At 43.2% G+C, this 19,552-nt stretch overlaps 1 protein-coding gene across 3 annotated transcripts in view; it reads right to left on the bottom strand.

Moving 5' to 3' along the window:
- Positions 1-19,552, bottom strand: part of SUCLA2 (succinate-CoA ligase ADP-forming subunit beta) — a 42,516-nt gene that overhangs the window by 9,509 nt on the left and 13,455 nt on the right. For all 3 annotated transcript variants that reach the window (XM_053284166.1, XM_053284167.1, XM_053284168.1), the window contains exons 2-6: positions 17,458-17,641; positions 11,347-11,446; positions 4,124-4,286; positions 2,278-2,406; positions 1,025-1,163 (exon numbers count right to left, since the gene is read on the bottom strand). In XM_053284166.1, coding sequence (XP_053140141.1) covers positions 1,025-1,163; positions 2,278-2,406; positions 4,124-4,286; positions 11,347-11,446; positions 17,458-17,641 — 715 coding nt within the window. The remainder of the gene's footprint in view (positions 1-1,024; positions 1,164-2,277; positions 2,407-4,123; positions 4,287-11,346; positions 11,447-17,457; positions 17,642-19,552) is intronic.

Here is a 19,552-nt window from a genome sequence, read left to right as displayed (position 1 = left end):
TATGAAGCCGTCTGCAGCCAGAGAAAAAAGGATCATTTCCCAAATTAGGGAAATTTCCCAAATTAGGTATTACAACTATGATGACTATTATGCATGCAGCAGAATGAGGTTGGGGAGGGGCTGTGGCTCAAAAGGTGGGAAGATCCCAGGTTCAATTTGTGAGATCTCCCATTAAAAGGATCTGGCCTAGTATGTAAATGGAAAGACCTTGGAGATCCTGTCAGCAGATAATACTGAGCTAGATTGGTCTGACTCTTTATGAAGGGAGCTTTGCAATACATTGGCACTAGTCTCTCGAGGTGGTAGCATAGATTGTAGCACTTCAGACATCAGGTGAGAGGTCACATTTTTTAAAAGCCACACACCCCACATTAAAAAAACACCCCTACAGCTTGTCTGCTGTGCTAGTTTTCTAGCTGTAGGGACCCCCTCTCCCATTTTTTTACATGGAGGAAATTGATAAATTCCACGCTAACACCTTATTCTGCTGCTCATATAGACCAGATCTCACTGCATTTCCTCTAGAGGATTTTTATATGTATGGTTCAAGGGATCTCATCTTAATATGAATCAGGTTAATTTATAACACAGACCTTTTCATATGAAAGGCTTCATGTGAAAGTCAAATGAAAAAGTCAATGAGAAAGCAAAGAAACAGCGTTACTCAAAGGATATAAATTGGTAAGGTACATTGGTTTGACTACAAGGGTTCCAAACGCACCAAAAATGAATATGGTCCCAAACAATTTAGGGACATTCTGACTCTGACACTTCACACACACAGCACTCTAGATCCCCACCATTGTTGACAGATCTACGAAGTATAAGTAGAACAACACGCATAGCTTAGCAATATTGTGCATAAAATGTTCGAATACACTTTTAGAAGCCTATCGAATTAGATTTTTCAAACATTAGTAGTGAAACAGAAAAAATGTTGGGGTTTTTTTGTTCTATAACAAGCCTTCTACAATTCAGTTTTCAAAGTCACCACATCAAACAATTCCATAAGAAAATACTTTACCAATCCCTGTTGAATCTTCAACCATGGGGTTAATTTCTACCATAGTAGCATCGAATTTAATAAAGAGGTTGTATATCTTAATCATAATATCTGCTGCTTCATTTACCAAGTTAGCAGGAAATCCCATTTTCTTGGCCAGCTAGAAGTAGAAAACAAAGGGTAGAAAGAATCTTAATAGCAAACTAAATACACATTTGCAGCCTATCACACTTAAGTCTGCTTATCAGGGTTCAGACATAATGTGAAACCATGGGCAGCATTCAGATTAATTAATCAGTGGCTAAGCATCATTGAAATAAATGAGATATTAGTCAGGATAAGTCTTAATTTAAATGGAAGCTTGGATGCTGCCCATAGTTTGAAGTTAAGAACTTAAACCATAGTTTTGAGCATCCAGACATTCATCAGGTAAACTAGGATTTAGAAATACTAGACATGTCTACTCATTTCCCATCTCAACTTCCTAAGTTAACTCTCATTTCCATCCCTCTTGAGATGGAATGTAAAATCACAGGCAACACAAAGTACAATTTGTAACTCAGCTCCAAAACAATTTCAGATCCTGGTTTGTTGGCAGGCTTGGGTTCAGACACAATGAAAAAACATGGTTTTGCATTATGTCTGAACTCAACTGGAGGCTAATCTGTTAAGAATGCTGACGAGTACCCAATGTTCTTATTAAAAATGGTTTAGACAAATTCATGGAGGAGATACCTATCAATGGCTACTAGTCTGGTGGCTATAGACCACCTTCAGACCTAGAGGCAAGATCCCTCTAACTACCAGTTGCAGGACAGTGACAGCAGGAGAGAGGGCATGCCCTCAACTCCTGCCTGTAGGTTTCCAGAGGCATCTGGTGGACCACGGTGTGAAACAGGATTCTGGACTAGATAGGCCTTGTGCCTGATCCATCAGGGCTGTTGTCAGACAATAGTCTACAGAATCAGTAGTCACCTTCCCATTCTCCAAGTGTGTGACTAGCCAAAAATCAATGCTTCTGGGGTGCTACACAGATTGGTTTAGATACAAACTATTGTAAATCCACAATTTTATGAATACATTTAGCATTCATAGAAGATCCTATATTTTATTTCTGTTCAACAGTGTATATTGTATGCTTTAATCCTGTGTTGTGAGCTGCCCAGAGAACAATTTGTTATGGGGCGGCTAACAAATAATGTTTTTTATTATTATTTATATGCATACACATTTCAAAATAGTTGCCGCTGAGCAAATGGTACACATGTCAGTACCCTGACGGCTTGCTCCTTTTGGATGCCTTCCACAATGTCAACAGGTTCCTTGGCTATTGCATCTGGATTCTCTGCAGCAACATCTTCAATATTAACACCACCCTGAGAACTGCCAATGAGTACAGGACCCTAAAGAGAGGAAAACTTTTCAGAAAGAAGATATTTATATCTTTTTTAAAAATTACCAAGGTAATTGTGCAAAACACAACCATAAATTATATATGAAAAACATGAAATTAGATATTGCATATAACTGCGTGTTCCAATTACACATTTATGGAAAAAGATTTGATCACTCGCTCGTTGATCACTCCCTTGTTGTGCACTTGATGGCTAAAAGTTAGATATGAATAGAATAAATACACACAAATTACTACTAATTGTGATAGATGAATGTTTACAAGACTTTCACTTCAGTCCTGGAGACTAGATATTTAATTCTTGCTTGCTCTCATACCAAAATGCCTTCACCTGTCTGGAAATATCCAATTTGTTTGGGTGGGAAAGCCAAAAGTCAAAAACATATATCACATATCTCCCATCAGAACACCATCGTTATGCATTTGTGAACTTTCAGGATTAATACAAAAAGTTTAACTTTTGGAGAGAGGCAGGAAGGAAATCCAAAGAAAAACACATATTTTCAACCAGAGATAACCAGCTACTGAGAACAATAAGTACTGCCCCCCACCCCCCGGCAAATCACCACAGGATAATATTAGTGATAAGTATTTGGGGGCAGCACTTGGTGGGAGATCTAATTTACATTTATAAAGGTTTCTATTGTGCGATGCGACTCTTCCCTTTTGGTTTTGCAAATGTAACTAAAGGACATTTTTAATAGTTTAGTACCATCCAATGGTGCTTATGGTAAGAATTCATTTCCATAGTTATTTTACATGAACATGCTAAAAACTAATCAAAGCCACCAGTTTGAATACGAAAATGGACAATAGATCCCCCTCATTGTCACTGGGTTGGATAAACATAATACCAATATATTACAAAATCTTTGTGAGAAGTACATAAATATTAAGTCTGTAAGCAGAAATTTTAAATCTTCTGTGTTGTCTAAGTTAATTTCAGGACTCTTCAGGGGATCTTTTTAAAGCTTTAGTTTTCAATGTCATTTCAAATTATTTTGTTCACTAAACATGTCAGGTATCTCAAAAAGGTGCAACAAACAACTGGAGATATGGCCAAGACTCGTATTTCTGAATTCAGAAATGCAGATCTTGAGGATTTGTAAGGCTTACCTCAAGAACGAGCATGACAACCCTCACAATTCCTCTCTAGCTCAGATTTTACCTGGAGATGAATTGCACCCCTCACCCAGCATAATCCAACCTGAAGCCAACCCTGATAGGGTGGACTATAAAACAAATAAATGAAGTAAGTTTTGGAAATCACAATTTAAAAATCTCACATCTTAAAACCCTGGCCATGTCCTTAAAAGCAGGGTTCTTATTAAAAAGAACAGTAAAATTGCTTTTAGAACAGTGTTACTGTTCTAACAGTAGCAATTTGGGGCAGCTGTTGAGAAGAAAAACCTCTCAGATGCCCAACCCTCTAACCTTGACCTAATCCTAACCCTTCTATCACCAAGCTCCTTCTAGTCCACAACATGCTGAATGCAGCTAATATCCAAATAAATATTTAGCAGTGTCAGAATACAGTAAGTAGCACTGAAAGCATACAATAGAAGAATGTATTCAAACAATATTCTACCAAAACCCATTTCTGCTAAGCTTGAATAGGGTAATAAAATCATGCCTTCCATTACGATTGTCAAGACAGCTCCCAACAATGTCCTCTAAAAACATTTTTTTCAAGAAAAGTTACTTACTTGAAATGATCTTTCCATAGTTATTGCAAAATAGTATTCTCTCCGGGGATATCTGCGCTCACAGATAAATACTTGATTGCATATCCTGCCCTTTTCTCCCGTTTGCTTGGTGTACAACTTTTTTCCAATCATTTGGGAGGAGATCTCTCTTGCTTCCTCTGGACTAAAATAAGAGCAACATGTGACACGAGAAAGACAGGTTGCTTACTTGTAAATGATGTTCTTTGAATGGTCATCTGTGCAGCCACACCTACGGGACAGTCACCTTCAGAAGCCTCTAGAGCTCTATTTAGGATACTGGACCTAACTCTCCCCTGCCAGAAAGGAGGATGTACTCACAAAATTAAGAGACAGGATAAGTGCCTTCCCACACAATTCCTTTTCACTACCATCAGAATACAAAGGAAGGCACTAGCAAGTGGAGTAGGATGACAGGTCAAAGAACATCAGTTACGGGTAAGCAACCTGTCTTTTTCTTTGTGGTTTCTATGCAAGCCACAGTCTGGGAGACTAGAGAGCTGACATACCTGGAAGTGGGGGTTGTGCTCTCATGCAAAGAGCCTTTGTACAACTAGTCTTCCAAGAGAAACACTGGCCTTCAACCGCACATCAACTATATGTGCTCAATGAAAGGGAAAGGAATAGACAACTAATGCCATGCTACATCTTTCAGCACTGTAAACATGCCCCTTGTAGAGTGAAACCTGAGAACTTATGACAGAAGTTGCTTGTAGAGACAATCTACCAATATAGATGCTGCAAAGACACCCTTAGCTCTTGGTAAGTGACCCTTAGACAAACAGTCTCTGGTCCTGATAAAAGGGTGAGGATAGAAAGCATGGTGAAAGGAGGAAGCCAGAACATGACAAACATCAAGAGTGTGCAAGGCACACTCATCATTGTTCAGAGTTGGAGGAAAAACCTTTATCACCAGCGATGAGAATCATCATCAACTTTGTTAGCCAGCCCATAACACAGCATTAAAACATCAAGTAAAAACACCACACACACACACACACACACACACACCCCAATTTTAAATTTTAAAGTTGGTTTTAAAAATCAAATTTTAAAAGGCTTGAGTGAACAAAAAGGTCTTTACCTGGAGTCTAAAAGAACAACGTGATGAAGCCAGGCGAATCTCACTGGAGAGGCTATTCCATAAATGGGGTGTAACCACTGAAAAGGTCCTCACCTTTCTAGTAGCCAACCACCAAACCTCACCTGGCAGGGGCACTTGGAGCAGAGCCTCCGAAGAAGATCTCAAGGTCCGCGTCAGGACATATGGGGCAAGGAGCTCTCTCCATAACCCGGTCCCAAGCCATTTCAGGCTTTAAAGGTTAAAACCAGCACCTTGAATTGGGCCCGGAAACAGTCTGTTAGCCAGCAGAGCTGACAAAGCACTGACATAATATGATCAAAACTTCCAGTCACAGTTAATAATCTTGCAGCCCTATTTTGTACCAACTGCAGTTTCCAGACCATTTTCAAAGGCAGTAATCTAAGCGAGAAGTTACCAAAGCATGAGTAACTGTGGCCAAGCTTCCTCTATCCAGGTAAGGTCGCAGTTGGCGTATCAGCCGAAGCTGATAAAAGGTGCTCTAAGCCACAAAGGCCACTTGAGATTCTAGCAACAATGCTGGATCAGTGAACACCCCCAAACTGTGAACCTGGTCCTTCGGGGGGGGGCGTGCAACCCCATCTAGAACAGGCTGAACATCATTCATCTGATCAGAGGAACCACTGACCAACAGTACTTCTGTCTTGACTGGACTGAATCTCAGCTTATTCACCCTCATCCAGTCCATTACTGCATCCAGGCACTGATTCAGGACAGTCACTGCCTCACCTGAGTCTGATGAATAAAAAAAGATACAACTGAGTGTCATCTGCATACTAATGACACCTCAGGCCAGATCTCTGGATAGTGTCTCCCAGTGGTTTCATGTAAATATTAAACAGGATAGGGGAAAGAATGGAACTTTGCAGAAACCCAAAGCACAACTCTCAAGGAGTTGAGCAGTAAACCCCCAGCACCACCTTTGGGAATGGGCCTCAAGGTAAGAGTGGAACCACCTCCAAACAATGCTTCCCACACCCAGCTTGGCCAGCCTATCCAAAAGGATACCAGAGTCAATGGTATTGAAAGCTGCTGAGAGATCCAAGAGAATTAACAGGGTTGACCTCCCCATATCTCACTGCACAGGTCATCCTGTAGGGCAACCAAAGCAGTTTCTGTTGCAAAGCCGGGCCTGAAGCCTGAATGAAATGGATCTAGATAATCCATTTCCTCCAAGAGTGTCTAGAGTTGGTCAGCCACTACACGCCCAAGCACCTTGCCCAGGAAGGGAATATTGGCCACAGGCCTATAGTTGTTTACATCCTCTGGGTCCAGACTGAGTTTCTTTAGGAACAGTCAAATAATAGTTTCCTTCAATGGAGCTGGGACCACTCTCTCTCTCTCTCAATGAGGCATTTAGAACCTGCTGGATGCAGCTAAACATTTCCTCCCTACTAGATTTAATAAGCCATGAAGGGCAAGGGTCAAGCATGCATGTGGTTGGCCGAACTCAACTCAACTTGTCTACATCCTCAGGCACCAATAATTGAAACTCCTCCAGCAAATCTGGACCAGGTGTTACTCTGGACACCAATACCAATGACACTGCATCAACTGTAGAGTCCAACTCATGGCGAATGTGAGTGACTTTACTCTCAAAGTGCTGTGCTACCAAGTGCATGCACAAAGTACATGTACAAACAGTGTGCTACCAAGGGTTCCAATACATCTTGCCCGGGGACAGATTTCAAGAGGCTCCACACCACCTGGAAAGGCCCTGCTGGAAGACCCTGAGAGGATGTAATGCTGGATGAAAAAAAAGTTTCTTCTGTTCCATCACTGCCACAGAAAAGACTTGAGAGAGAGCTCTAACCTGTGTTCGCTCAGACTCACCCTACGTTTTCCTCCACTTCAGCTCAGGGCTCTGCTTTGCAAGAGAGGGCACTTCGGAGCAATCATGTCAACCACCCAAGCCATCTCTCCATTCCAGAGAACAACTAAAGCATCGACAAGAGCGCCTGCCATACCAGCTGGAAAATCCCCCAGAGCCATCAGGAATCCATTGGAGTCCATCAGTCTCCAGGGACGGACCATTTTAATAGATCCCTCACCCGCACAGAATGGTGGAGCCATTGAGATGCTAAACCTTAGATGGCACAGTGATCGGACCATGACAAGGGCATAGATGACATATCCCCACTTTTAAATCACCATCCTGTCCAGTCAGGAAAAAACAGATCCAGAGTGTGCCCCAGCATGTGCCCCCAACATGTCGGGACAGCCCCATTGTTGTCACGGCGGCCATGAAGTCCTCAGCCACTCTGGACCTGGCAGCCTCAGCATGGATGTTGAAGTCACCCAGAACAATCATTCTGGGAGTCCTCAGCACCAAATCCAAGACCACCTCCGTGAGCTCAGGCAGGGAGACAGCTGGGCAGTGGGGTAGATGGTACACCAAAAGAATCCCCACTCTGTCGCAAAAGAAAAACCACCAGGTATAAACACTCTGAACTGGCACTCACTTGGACATGTGGCCTAGAGAGGAAAATAGAGCTTTTATAAGTTACAGCGACCCACCCCACAGCCCATGCTAATGCTGCACTAAATACCCAGGTGGACACAACTGGGAAAGAGTAATCTCTCCCAGCTCCCCCACCCAGGTTTCCATAATACAAACCAGGTTGGCCCCTTCCTCGGACCCTTTTGTCATGGTCTATTTGTGGAGGCCCCTTCCTAAACAATTAAATCATGGATGATAGAGATTTTATTCTGGACCAACCTGGCATTAAACAGCAGCACCAGCAGGCCAAAGGACAAGCTGGTAAAGCACCCAAGAACCCAACCCAACCAAACCAAACCCACCCATTATGGGAACAGCCAGAAGAAGGGATAGGAATAAGATGTTGAACCACCTCCCCTCTTCTGATTTAAATGAGGCCACATACCATACCTTCCCCTACTCATAACCACTCTAATACAAGCACCCCGAGTTCTCCCCAGGTTCACATCCTCACTCAGGCACATAATTAAACAGCTAAAGCAACTTCCAGCAAGCAGAGTAGAGCCCTCGCAGTTCCTGAAACGGCTCCCAAAGGAGTTGCCCCGCCGGCAGCGAGCTCACCACCTCGGGCAGTGTGTTTTTTTATACTGCCAACCCAGTAAATGATGCAGGACCCAGCAGAGACTCCTGTCAGCACTCTCGGCCCTCTTCCTGGGATCTGCAGCTCTGCCACCAACAGAGGCCTGGAGCAATGTTGCTCCCAAAGAAAGCCTCAGGAAAAAAGGGAGGCAGCTACTGGAGAGAGAAGCAACTGCGGAGGCCAAGCCTGAGGTGGACTTTGAGGACAAACTCTGAGTCCAATGAGCCAATTGTGCCTCGTCTACTTCGCAAACTGCTAGCATGCATCAGCCCAAAAGAGAAACAAAGCCTGGAACTGCAGTCAAAATATAAAAATCAGGTTGATACTGAAAGTACAAGTGATTGTAAGAAATACAGTCAGCCAACATCTACATGTATAATATACATTCACGTAATCCAACATAGTCCACAACAAGTAGACAAATCGCTCCACAAACTAAGAACAATCATGTACTACCACCCACAGAATTGAGAAAGAGCTATCAATCCTTTCCATGTCCTGGTGAGATTTCTCATGTTGGGTCAAATTAAGCTATGGTGTCCTTTGAACTACCACAGAAAAGTTTTCAATTCACAGACTAATTTCAATACTTAATCAAACTATGCAGAAGTTAACAGATATATATGAGATTACTGAAATGCAAGTGACCCATTTCAGTCTACAATGTAGTCAGTTATACATCTCTCTCTCTCTCTCTCTCTCTCTCTCTCTCTCTCTCCTTATAATTAATTCTCTTAGCCAGCATTGTGTGGGGATGTGGCAAGGCTATGTGTGCCAGCGAAGGAGGCGGCTGATTGGCTGGGTGCCGGTTGGCCCGGCCGCTGTGAAAAGGCAGTGGCGGCGGCAGCCCGGCCGCAGCTGCGGCCTGGGCTGGGAGGAGGCGGGAGGCAGAGGGACGGACTGGTTCTGGCCCGGGTGGTGCCCACGGGGGTGAGTGGGGAACAGGTGGGGGGGCGAAGCCCTAGTGCCTGTTGCAGCCTGGGGCGGGAGGGAAACGAGCAGTGGGGCTTCCCCGTTGGCCGCCTGGGAGGAGAAACGGCCGCGGGGCCCTTTTGGCCACCTGCCGCCCCTTGAAGAGCAGCTGCGGTGCCGGTTGGAGATGCTCTACGTGGGTGGGCGGGGGAGGGCGTGTTTCTGAAGAGCGTGGGGCTGAATCGGGGGAGGGAGGGCAAGAGAGACCGGGGCAGGAGCAGGGGGAACAGCCGGCCCCAAAGAATGCACAGATGCTCTGTGCAGGGTCAGCTAGTTATATTTTACATATCTATATTACACACATGCTGATCCATACAGGAAGCATGTACAAAAGTTATCTCAGGTGAAAACATTTTACCCATGAACAATCCCATAGAAAACTTCTTAATTTACAAAACTATAAATAAATTCTTTTGGAGCAATTTGTCTATTTATCATGGGCTGCACTGGATTATATGAATGTATACTATATATGTAGATGTCAATTGTATTTCTCACAGTCACTTGTAGTTTCAATATAGATTTAGCTTTATATTTTGACTGGGGTTCCAGTTTGTTGCTTACCTTTGGTTTGCTTAGAGCTGGGCTGCACAACTCAAATGTCCCAATGGGCCAAAACCAACCATGACTTGGTGTGCAGGGCCTCCAATTTCCAGCTCATTAATTACCGTATTTTATGGACTATAAGACTCACTTTTTTCCTCGAAAAATATCCGCCAAAATTCAGGTGCGTCTTATATGTTTTAACAGTCTAATATGTTAAAACTCTGAAAAACTGGATTAAAATTAAGGTGCGTCTTATAGTCCGTAGCGTCTTATAGTCCGTAAAATACGGTATTACATTAACATTAACTACTAATGAAAGCAATTTTCAGTTACTTGTGGATCTCTTCCACAATGGGGCACCTGGAATGCATGCCAGCCAAATGCCAAGCCCTCTCCTCTTCCTAAATTGGTGCTGCTTTCAGACAACAATCCTAGGAATGCTTACTTGAGAGCAAGTCTCACTGGGTATACCATGGGACATACTTCTGAGTAAACATGCATAGGATGACATTGTAAGGCAGCTTCCAAAGAGGACAGAGGATGGACCCCCTTGGAGAAGAAGGAACTGACCAAAAGAATGACCCTCAGCCTTTCTGGCCAGTGCCAGCCTGATACTGCTGCTGCTGCTCCAAACCACTTCATCCATTGTCACTGCTGCTGTTCAAGCAGTAGCTGCTACCTCACTTGCTCATCAGTCCATTGCTACCACATCTATCTCATCTGGTCTCAAGCAGCCAACTGCTCCAAGCTGCTGCTGCTTGTCAACAACACACCAAGAGTTCTGCATGGCTCCTCCTGTTGTTGCAGGATATTCCTGCTGGGGGTGTAGGGCAGCAAAAAAACATCCAGGCCCCGGGCCTTATGCTGTTCAGGACTGGTCACCTCCTCTTTTGTGATTGGCAAGAATCCACCCAGCAAGACTACCAAAGCTGAAAAAGACAGCAGTCATCTGTGGATTGACTTCCAAGAACAACACCTTTTTGAAGGACTCTCATACTGCCATGCAGTCAATGACAGAAGAAACACACACCTTGAGAAAATTAAAAACAAGGGCTGAGAGTCCTATAAAAAGGATCTGGGGGTGGGGACCAACAGAAAGACAAGAGAAGGAAGAAAAGACTATCTAAAGCTGCAATGTGTTTCCTGTACAAATTTTCCCCTAAGCTGCTGCCCGCAATGCAGCTAGAAAATTATTGGGCAAGAAAGCACTCACCCCATCTCTTAAGGCAGGAGAAAAAGTTTTAGCAGTTCCCTTGCTAAAGCTATAGAAATTTCTGAAGCAGGCACTATGTGGACACAGATCACATAGATGTGTCTGCATAGAGATCACAAAAGGAGAGACATTAGATTATAAAATCTATTTGTATTCTACTATATCCATGAATTGAGTATTTCATTTAAATAACTTTTCAAGAATTTTAAACAGGCATATTGAAGTAATGCTAGCAAGTGAGCATGTGTAATTTTATGGGCTAAAACATTATTCATTAACTATTACAACTTACGAAAATACTATTTTCACTCCTCCTTTTAGGCCACTTTCAAAGGTTCCTTTTCCTCTGCCACCAGCTAAAACTTGTGCCTTTACAACAAGGTCCTTGGTACCTAGAATAAGATGACAGGAAGAGGGATTGGCAAATAAGAATTAGTTTTAAATTAAATATTGTACAATTACCATATGAAATCCTGTATCTATAGCAAATGCATATTTGTTTTCCAAAGAAGTAGGAAAATAATGTATTCAAGAACGGAGGTAGGGGAAGTCTCATTTTAATATTTCTTCCTGACAGAAGATGTATATCGCTATGCAAGTCAGGGAAGTCACTTTCTGTGGGTAAAGAAAGTTTCCAATAATCAGATTAACTAAAAGTAGCTTTGCTACTTCAATCAGTCACAATTCATATATTAGTGGTCTCATATGCTCATATTCTGTCAACAAATGCTCATATTCTGACAAAGGAGCTCCTATCACAAATACTGCTGAAAAGATCTACCAACCATTGCTAATATTTAGTCTTTACTTCCACAGATAATCAGTGTAAGAATACGGATTTATAAGATATTTCAAGCTACAATGAAGAAAGAATATTTAACTCTTTTAGAATGAAAAGCCAAAGAAGATGCTTCTTTTTAGTAATCAAGAAACTTTTCTACCTTTCCTAATGTAATGGTGCTCCCATACACTACCCCCTGTGTTTAGTTCTCACAGTATTCTGAACTGCACAAAAAGCAATCATGGAAATCAGTCAAAAGTCCCTAGTTTGCATGATTTACTTTTAAACACATTGTTTAGAACTTTGGAGCATAGTAAGTGGATAATTTTGGCAAAATAAAAGACTTTGGCTCCTTGGAGGAAGAGCGGGATACAAATGTAAAATAATAATACTACTAATAATAATAATAATAAACAGTCTGAAATGTTAGCAAGTTTGTATTCAAAAAGATAACACCACAAGGTAACAACACAATCGCAAAGATAACAACACAATCTAGAAGGAAACTTACATCTTTACATATCTTTTTCATTTGGGAGGGAGCAGATACATTTCTATGGCCTGCACTGAGGCAGGTCTTAAGATTATAAAGTCTCGGAGTCTTTGCTTGTTATCAGCCCCACTGAATAATGAAGGACCAAACGACAGGATTAGGTGATCAACTGTATCAATCAATTAAAACCTGCAGATCTAGAACATCTGGAATCTATTTCTTTTTCACAATATTTCCCCCCCAAAGCCAACCAGAATGGACTAGACCCTTGTTCCTTCAAGCAGAAGGCTGGCACGGCAAAGTTGCACAGGCAACTGGCATGGAGGAGATCATAAGCTCATTTTTAGTCCTCCCAGCCAAGTGAGCACCTCTTTATTGCTCACAGTGGCAGAATGCTAGCCAGCCCAATCCCTGACCAGCAGCAATGCTTGCCAGTTGCTGCTATGAATATCCATGCAGCCAGTGAACATTTGTAGAATAGTTTTTGCTTTTCTTTTTCTCTTCATACAAGGGTTTAAAAAATATGGAGAGGTTAAAAAACAAGAGAGAGACTGTTATGCTCTTCTACCATTTCTCTTTTGGATCCCCCACCCACAGACCTAGCAAAGGGGAGTATATTCTAGCCAAGCCACTGAAATTTAAGTGTTCTTGTTTAGGGATGTTCAGAGTTTGTTACTTTACTCAGAAACAGGGGGCAAGATAATTGAAAACCCCTGCCCTAAAGATATTAAGAGACAGGGCAGCTGATTTACATTGGAGCATCTTCTGGGCCATATTGCGCCATATACTGATTGACATTTTAAGCAACCATCTCAGCTTCATAGGACACTCAGTCACAGGCAGGTGGAATTATGGACCACCATAATTCACCACAAACATCACCACAAACTGCCATTGAGAAGTCCCTACATCTGTACCAAATTGATCCAAATCGGTAACGCAACCCACAAGTTAGCCCTCTTGTGCCTCTAACATTCACGTGTCCGCCATCTTGAACTGCGGTGGATGACATCATCAAACTGCATCGTTAAGATGTCCCTACTACTGTACCCAATTTGGTTCATATTGGTGCCCGGCATTGCAAAGTTGATAAGGATAGGGACATGGACACACACAAATGTGCTAGGTGATCTCATAAGAAAGGAGGCTAATAAAACATGAGTCCCTCCCACTGTTTAACATCTTATCCAAATTTCTGTGCAAGTTCTCTACACTTGCTGGAGAGCTTAGGAGTCAGGCAGACTCTTGCTTTTTGGTATATTTTCCATACTGCAGAATAAATGAGAGAAAACCTTTCCTCTCCCTGAAGTTACCAGGGGATGTGTGCAGAATTGCAGGTGGGGGGGGGGGGGGAGAGAACCAGAAAGTGAGTGGGGTGTGTGTGACTAGAATCAATCTTTGTGAACCCTTGGCTACATGAATGTTTTGCCTGAGTTTGTTTTTAACCCAAAGCAGCTGCAATTTGTAACACAATTTTATGCAGTATGGAGAAAGAACCATTTGCCTTCCTTATAAGCAGTACTTATCAAAATGGTCTTCCTTGAACTGCTTTTTGCCCAGAACGAAATACAAAATGTATGTGTAACTTTTCTCCATGTGGTGGGGGTGAATGATTTTATAACCATAACCAGTGTGGGAGGGTGATTGTATAAGAAGAATGCCATGCAGGGCAAGCACTTCACCCCCACACAAGCTGCCACTGCAAACTGCAGCTTGCTACAGCTGCTTGGGCATTGAAGGTTGAACAGTAGAGTAGACCTTTCTTTTGCTGTAAAAAGCCAGTCATCCAAGTAAGGAAAAACAGAGACGCCTTGGATGCGAAGGTAGGCAATGACAGCCGCCATGCACTTTAGTGAAAACAGTGTGCACTGAGGAAGGTGGAACTGGTTCTATGACCTCCTTTCAGAACAGCGAAGGAACCTCTTCTTCAAGGATAGGAGTTGTGTGGGTGTATTTTATGCCCACATAGGCGGGTAGAGAGTCAAATTCGATAGCAGAGCCTCTGGTCACTATGGACAACACCCAGGCATCTGATGTCACTTGACGCCAGGAAGGGAGTGAGGTGGGTGCCAGCTGAAGGAATAGGGAGAGATCCTTCCAGGTCTGAAACATTAACACGACTATTTAGGTTGTTCTTGAGACTTGGGCTTTGTTTTTTGGCCCTTTTGTCACTGAAGGAAGGGGCACCTGCTATATGGCCTGGATCCTCTACAGTAACCTCCTCTATCTTGATACGGGCAGGGTTGGTACCTCTGTCTGAAAGCAGGATGATATCTCTGATAAGAAAATGGCTAAGACTATGTGAAGGTCTTAGTGGTATTGCATGACTTCTTAAGTTTCTCCATCATTTTGTCAGTGACCTTTGAAAACAACCCCTCACTATTGAATGGGATAGTCTCAATCTTTTCTTTTATACCTGGCTCCAGAGGTGTAGAGTGGAGCCAGGCATGGCAACGAAGAATGATGGATCCAGCTAACACCTTCAATTCTGTTTCAGTCGGGTGTTTAGCCGTGCTTAACTACTGCCCAGTAAGGTCTGCCGACTTAGAGTAGATAGGAACCTGCTCTTAAAAGGCTCAGGCAGGGCGGTAGCTTCATTTTTCAAGCCGTCCCATAATGACTGTTGGTATTTGGCCCTGCAGGCCAACTAGTTAGCCACCTTGAGAAAGAGACATTCAGAAGAGTAAAGTCTCCGTGCCATGGAGTCCAGTTTACAGGCATCTACAGGGGCCAAATGTTTCCTAGCAGATTTGGTCTGCAGTGCACAGTCCACTACTAGAGAATTCAGCACTGGATGTCTGAACAGAAAAGGGTAGGTGACCTCCTGGACTCAATAAAGGTTCTCCATCTTTTTACAAGGAAGAGTAGAAGTCACTGGGGTAAACCAAGCTGCCTTAGAAGCAGCCACCACAGATGGGAGTATTGGTACCACAATGGGATGCACTACAGACATGGTAGCCAGGTAACTGTATACAGGGTCTGTAACTGTATCTTCTGGAGGAGGAACCTCCAGGCCCAAAGCCTTCGCCATTTCTTGGAATTCCGCCCAATAAGATTTAGTTTCTTCAGAAGGGGGGCTTGATGGTTGAGTCCCCAAATAATCATCGGGAGAAGTGATCAGCGGCACATCAGTAATCTCAGAGTCTGGATCAGAGGTGTGCGTGGACTCCCCATGGGAATCAGGGTCCTCCAGAACAGAGTCCCTTGGTATCAGCTGTGAAGGAGAAGCAGGTGATGCAGGCACAGACGAGGGCGCAGGGTGCACAGGGTCAGGGGCTAGCGGAAGGGTAGGTGGTTGAGGATGCTCAGGAGGCTCAGAAGCAGGTGACACTGGAAGCACTGGCATGGGTGGTGGGGCCCTAAGCAGTGGTGTGGTAGACTGAAGGTGCAGGCGGTATAGTCGGCTTCTTGAAAGGGTCAGCAGGTTGCACATCTAAGGGGTCTGGTATATCCCCCCGAGACACATGGTTTTCCAGAGTCTGTATTTGTGAAAATCATAAAGCAAGGCAGGTGAATTATACAGGGAATGGGAACGAAGGCATTCCCTAGCTCTGAGACGTGGCAAATAAAAGGTCCCCGGAGAGCTATTATAGTTGAGGGGTCAGAAGGAACATGGGAGACAGAAAAGTGGAACCTCTTCCTCCAGGCAAAGCCGAAGGGCACTTTGGCGTGGAAGTAGCGAGACAACCTGTCAGTGTGTGATTCCTTTTTCTTGTGGGGCTCTCCCAAAAAAGAGCGATGGCGATCATGCTTATGCTTATGCAATCGCTCCCATCCTCTTTCCTGCGGTTTCTTAAAGGCAGTCAAGTCCAAAGTTGACAGTGCCAAAGTTGAGGCCCAAGTCAAGGCCAACAGTGTCAATAGGCCAGGCGCCATGGTTTTTGGCAGGGACGGGAGACTCAGTCTTGGCGCCCCCAGGAGGAGAATATTTTCATACCAAGACGCCTTGAGGTGACGTTCCTGACTTAGGCAGGCTTTCTTTTTAAAAGATAGGCACACTTTACAAGCACTGGTATTGTGTGAGTCACCCAAAGCAGATGAGACAATCAGAATGCCCATCCAAAGAGGGCATTGTGCCCTTACAAGTAGCATAGCGCTTAAAACTCTTAGGAGTAGACATAGCCAAGTCCCCAAAACAGTCCAGAGTCAGCCAAAAATTCAAAAGTAAAATGCTTAAGGCAAAGGAGCAAAGTTCAGAAACAGTCCAAGGTCAGAAAGCTGAGTGAAAATCAGTCCAAAACACAAAGAGAGTAGTAAAGTAGCCGTCCGTAGTCAGCCAGAAAGATATAAATAAAACTACAATCTCTTACAGAAATGAGGGAAAACAGGAGGAGATCCTTTCCGAGGCAATGCAAGCAGTGGACAAGAAGGAACTGAAGAGGGAGGTGCTCTACAGCCAGCTTTGTAGGATCCAATATCATTACGCCTTAAAAGGCCCGTGAGCTCCTAAACTGAGCTATAGATTCTTCCGAGGGCCTCCTGCGCAAGTGCAGAAGACCCAGATGTGAGGGACCATGGATCCCTACAGAGATCCACGAATTTCTACTGCTACTGTATTTTGCCAACATATTATATCAGCACGAGGGCCGAAGCTTCTGTGGTCTCTTGTGGCCCTATCCATATAGTTCTGAGGCAAATGATAAAGCACCTTGTCCTCTGACCAGGCGCTCTTTCATCAGTTCTGCGAGCCTAGCAATGGAGCAGAGGACTAAGCTGTACTAGTATCACAACAACAGGGCTTATAGTGGGGAAAATGTTATTATCATAATTAGTACAAAGAAGAAGAACTGCCATATATATTTGTGTTCCTTCTCAATCCCATTAAAGTTCCAAGTATAAATGAATTCAGTCAGGTTCTCTCTTATACAAAAATAATTCCCGATATGCATTTACAGATTTTCTAGTGGAACCTTTGTGGCATTATCTTTTTCATCACTGAGCTGTGAAATTGTAAAACTGAGGGGGAAAGCCATGTACTGTGGGGAAGACTCCAGTGTTTTAAAAGTTTAAGCATTTATTTAACCACCCAAGATACCCTCTTTACAATCTGTAAAGAGAATCATTTAATGCACAGAACAGTAGATGGGAGGGGAAAACATTTACTCCATATATACTCTTCAATTGTATACCTATTTCTTTTGCAATTCTGTAAGCTTCATCTGCTGTATTTGCAACCAATCCATGTGGAACAGAAATGCCAGCTTCTTTCAGTAGTCCCATGCTCAGGTATTCATGCAACGACAAGTTCCTTTGCTGCTGTTGCTGCACTTGAAACACATAGCTATTAAACAATCCTGGACTTCCGCCAAGTACCTAGGACAATTGAAACACATAACATTCAGTTTAACCACTCTCTATTTATTGTTTCATAATAATAAAAAACAAGATTAGCTGTACAAAGTATACACTTTCCGACACCATCACTATATTCAGACATTACACAGTACATGCATACAGGTGTCTACCATATTTAATCAAATCCAAGAAGACTCTGAATTTAAGATGCCCCCCTTAAAAAACAGAGATTAAATACAGATTATACCTGCATTTATTCAAAAGGAACAAGACTCTGAATTTAAGATGACCTCCTGATTTCTAATATCAAAAAACGGTGGGGTGGGGGGGAGAGAGACGGGACGGGACTAGTTTTGCATTCAGGTAAGTACAGTATATGTTTTTGTATGAATTCAAATGAAAGCATGTACAGTCAAGTGAAAGTGAACCTGGGTACAGTGCCCTTAAAGGGAGGGCACCAAGCCCAAGGTCCTGTGCCTGCCAATTCTGGAAGCACCTGCCACCACACTTACAGCATTTGCCTCTTCAAACGAATGCTGCAAATGTGAGCAATGCAGGAAAGGGAGTGAGGGGGAATGATCGACATGCCGGGAGGCAGGACTTCTGTTCCCGTTTTGGAGGTGTACACAAGTACACTGTCCTTTTAACCTAACGTCTGAAGAGGGCTATAGTGCATCTGTGTACAGATCTGTACCTGCGTACACTGGACACAGGCTGTATGCCTAATGAGGGCTGATACAGTGACACAAATGTACGCTAAACATCTCTAGTCACAGAAACACCACTCTCTGAAATGGGAGACTGCAGTGTCTTGAGGAAAAGCTCTGCCCCTACAGGAGAAGACATCCCTCAAAGAAACCTCCATAACTACGGCAGTTATCAGAAATATAAAATATACAGGCAAAACAATGCTTATTGGCCTTCTAAGCAACTGGCCTTCTGGTGATTGGCTTATGGTTAATAATAGCTCAGACTCTGGGCTGCCAGAGCCACAATTCCCATCACAGATTGTTTTTGACTGTGGAGGAGAAACAAGGAGGGGCAAATATTCAGACAGTAGTCTCTGCAACTTCAGAAGGAGAAGGCAGCTGTAGTCCTGTTCCTACTCTCAACCATAATTACATACACGCCACTGTGTACGTTGTGTATATCCATGATTTGCTCTGGGAGAGCCAGGTTTTATAAACAATCCCTCCACCCCTATTATTTCCTAACTATTTGCTCCACCTTTGATATTGACTTATCACTCTCACCGCAACTGCTTTTAAAATGTGATTAAAACAGTCGTTTTCCTCCCCATTTCCAGGGCCAGTATCATAAGTGGCTGCTGGCTGGTTTGTTCTCTCACTTCACCCAACCACAAGTGTATAAAAATATTTTCCAGGAGGGTGAGAGCAGTTTTAAAAATAAGAAAGACCGTCAAAAGCCACATCACAGATTAATGTTAGTGTGTGTTAGCCTACATAAATTACAGACCAACAATGATATCCAATACACATTTTAATATGTATTTTCAAATACATATACTTTAAAAAAACATTTCTATCCCACCGATCTTCACAAGTGAACTCAAGGTGGTTCACAGAAATCAGTTAAAGCTATGATTTTAAAAAGCAAAACAAAGCAATACTGCAGCAATAAAAACCATCACAGTAAATGCAGTCATAAAACCCACACTTCTTAAAATAGACCAAGCAGAAAGGACCAATTATAAAACATCAAGGAAAGCCTGCTGAAACAAAAACATTTTCCGTTTTCACATAAATCATGGTGTGTGTGTGTGTGGGGGGTGAGCTAGAGACTAGGGGCAGGAAATTCCAGAGAACTGGGGCCACCACCAAGAAGACTCACTCATAAGTCATCACCTGTCAGATGGCGATGGGACGTGCAAGAGGGCCTCTTACAGGGAAAAAGATCTTACAGGCTGAG

Source organism: Hemicordylus capensis, chromosome 1, assembly GCF_027244095.1.
Source record: "Hemicordylus capensis ecotype Gifberg chromosome 1, rHemCap1.1.pri, whole genome shotgun sequence".
NCBI lineage: Eukaryota > Metazoa > Chordata > Lepidosauria > Squamata > Cordylidae > Hemicordylus > Hemicordylus capensis.
This window is presented reverse-complemented; position numbering and strand designations above follow the sequence as displayed.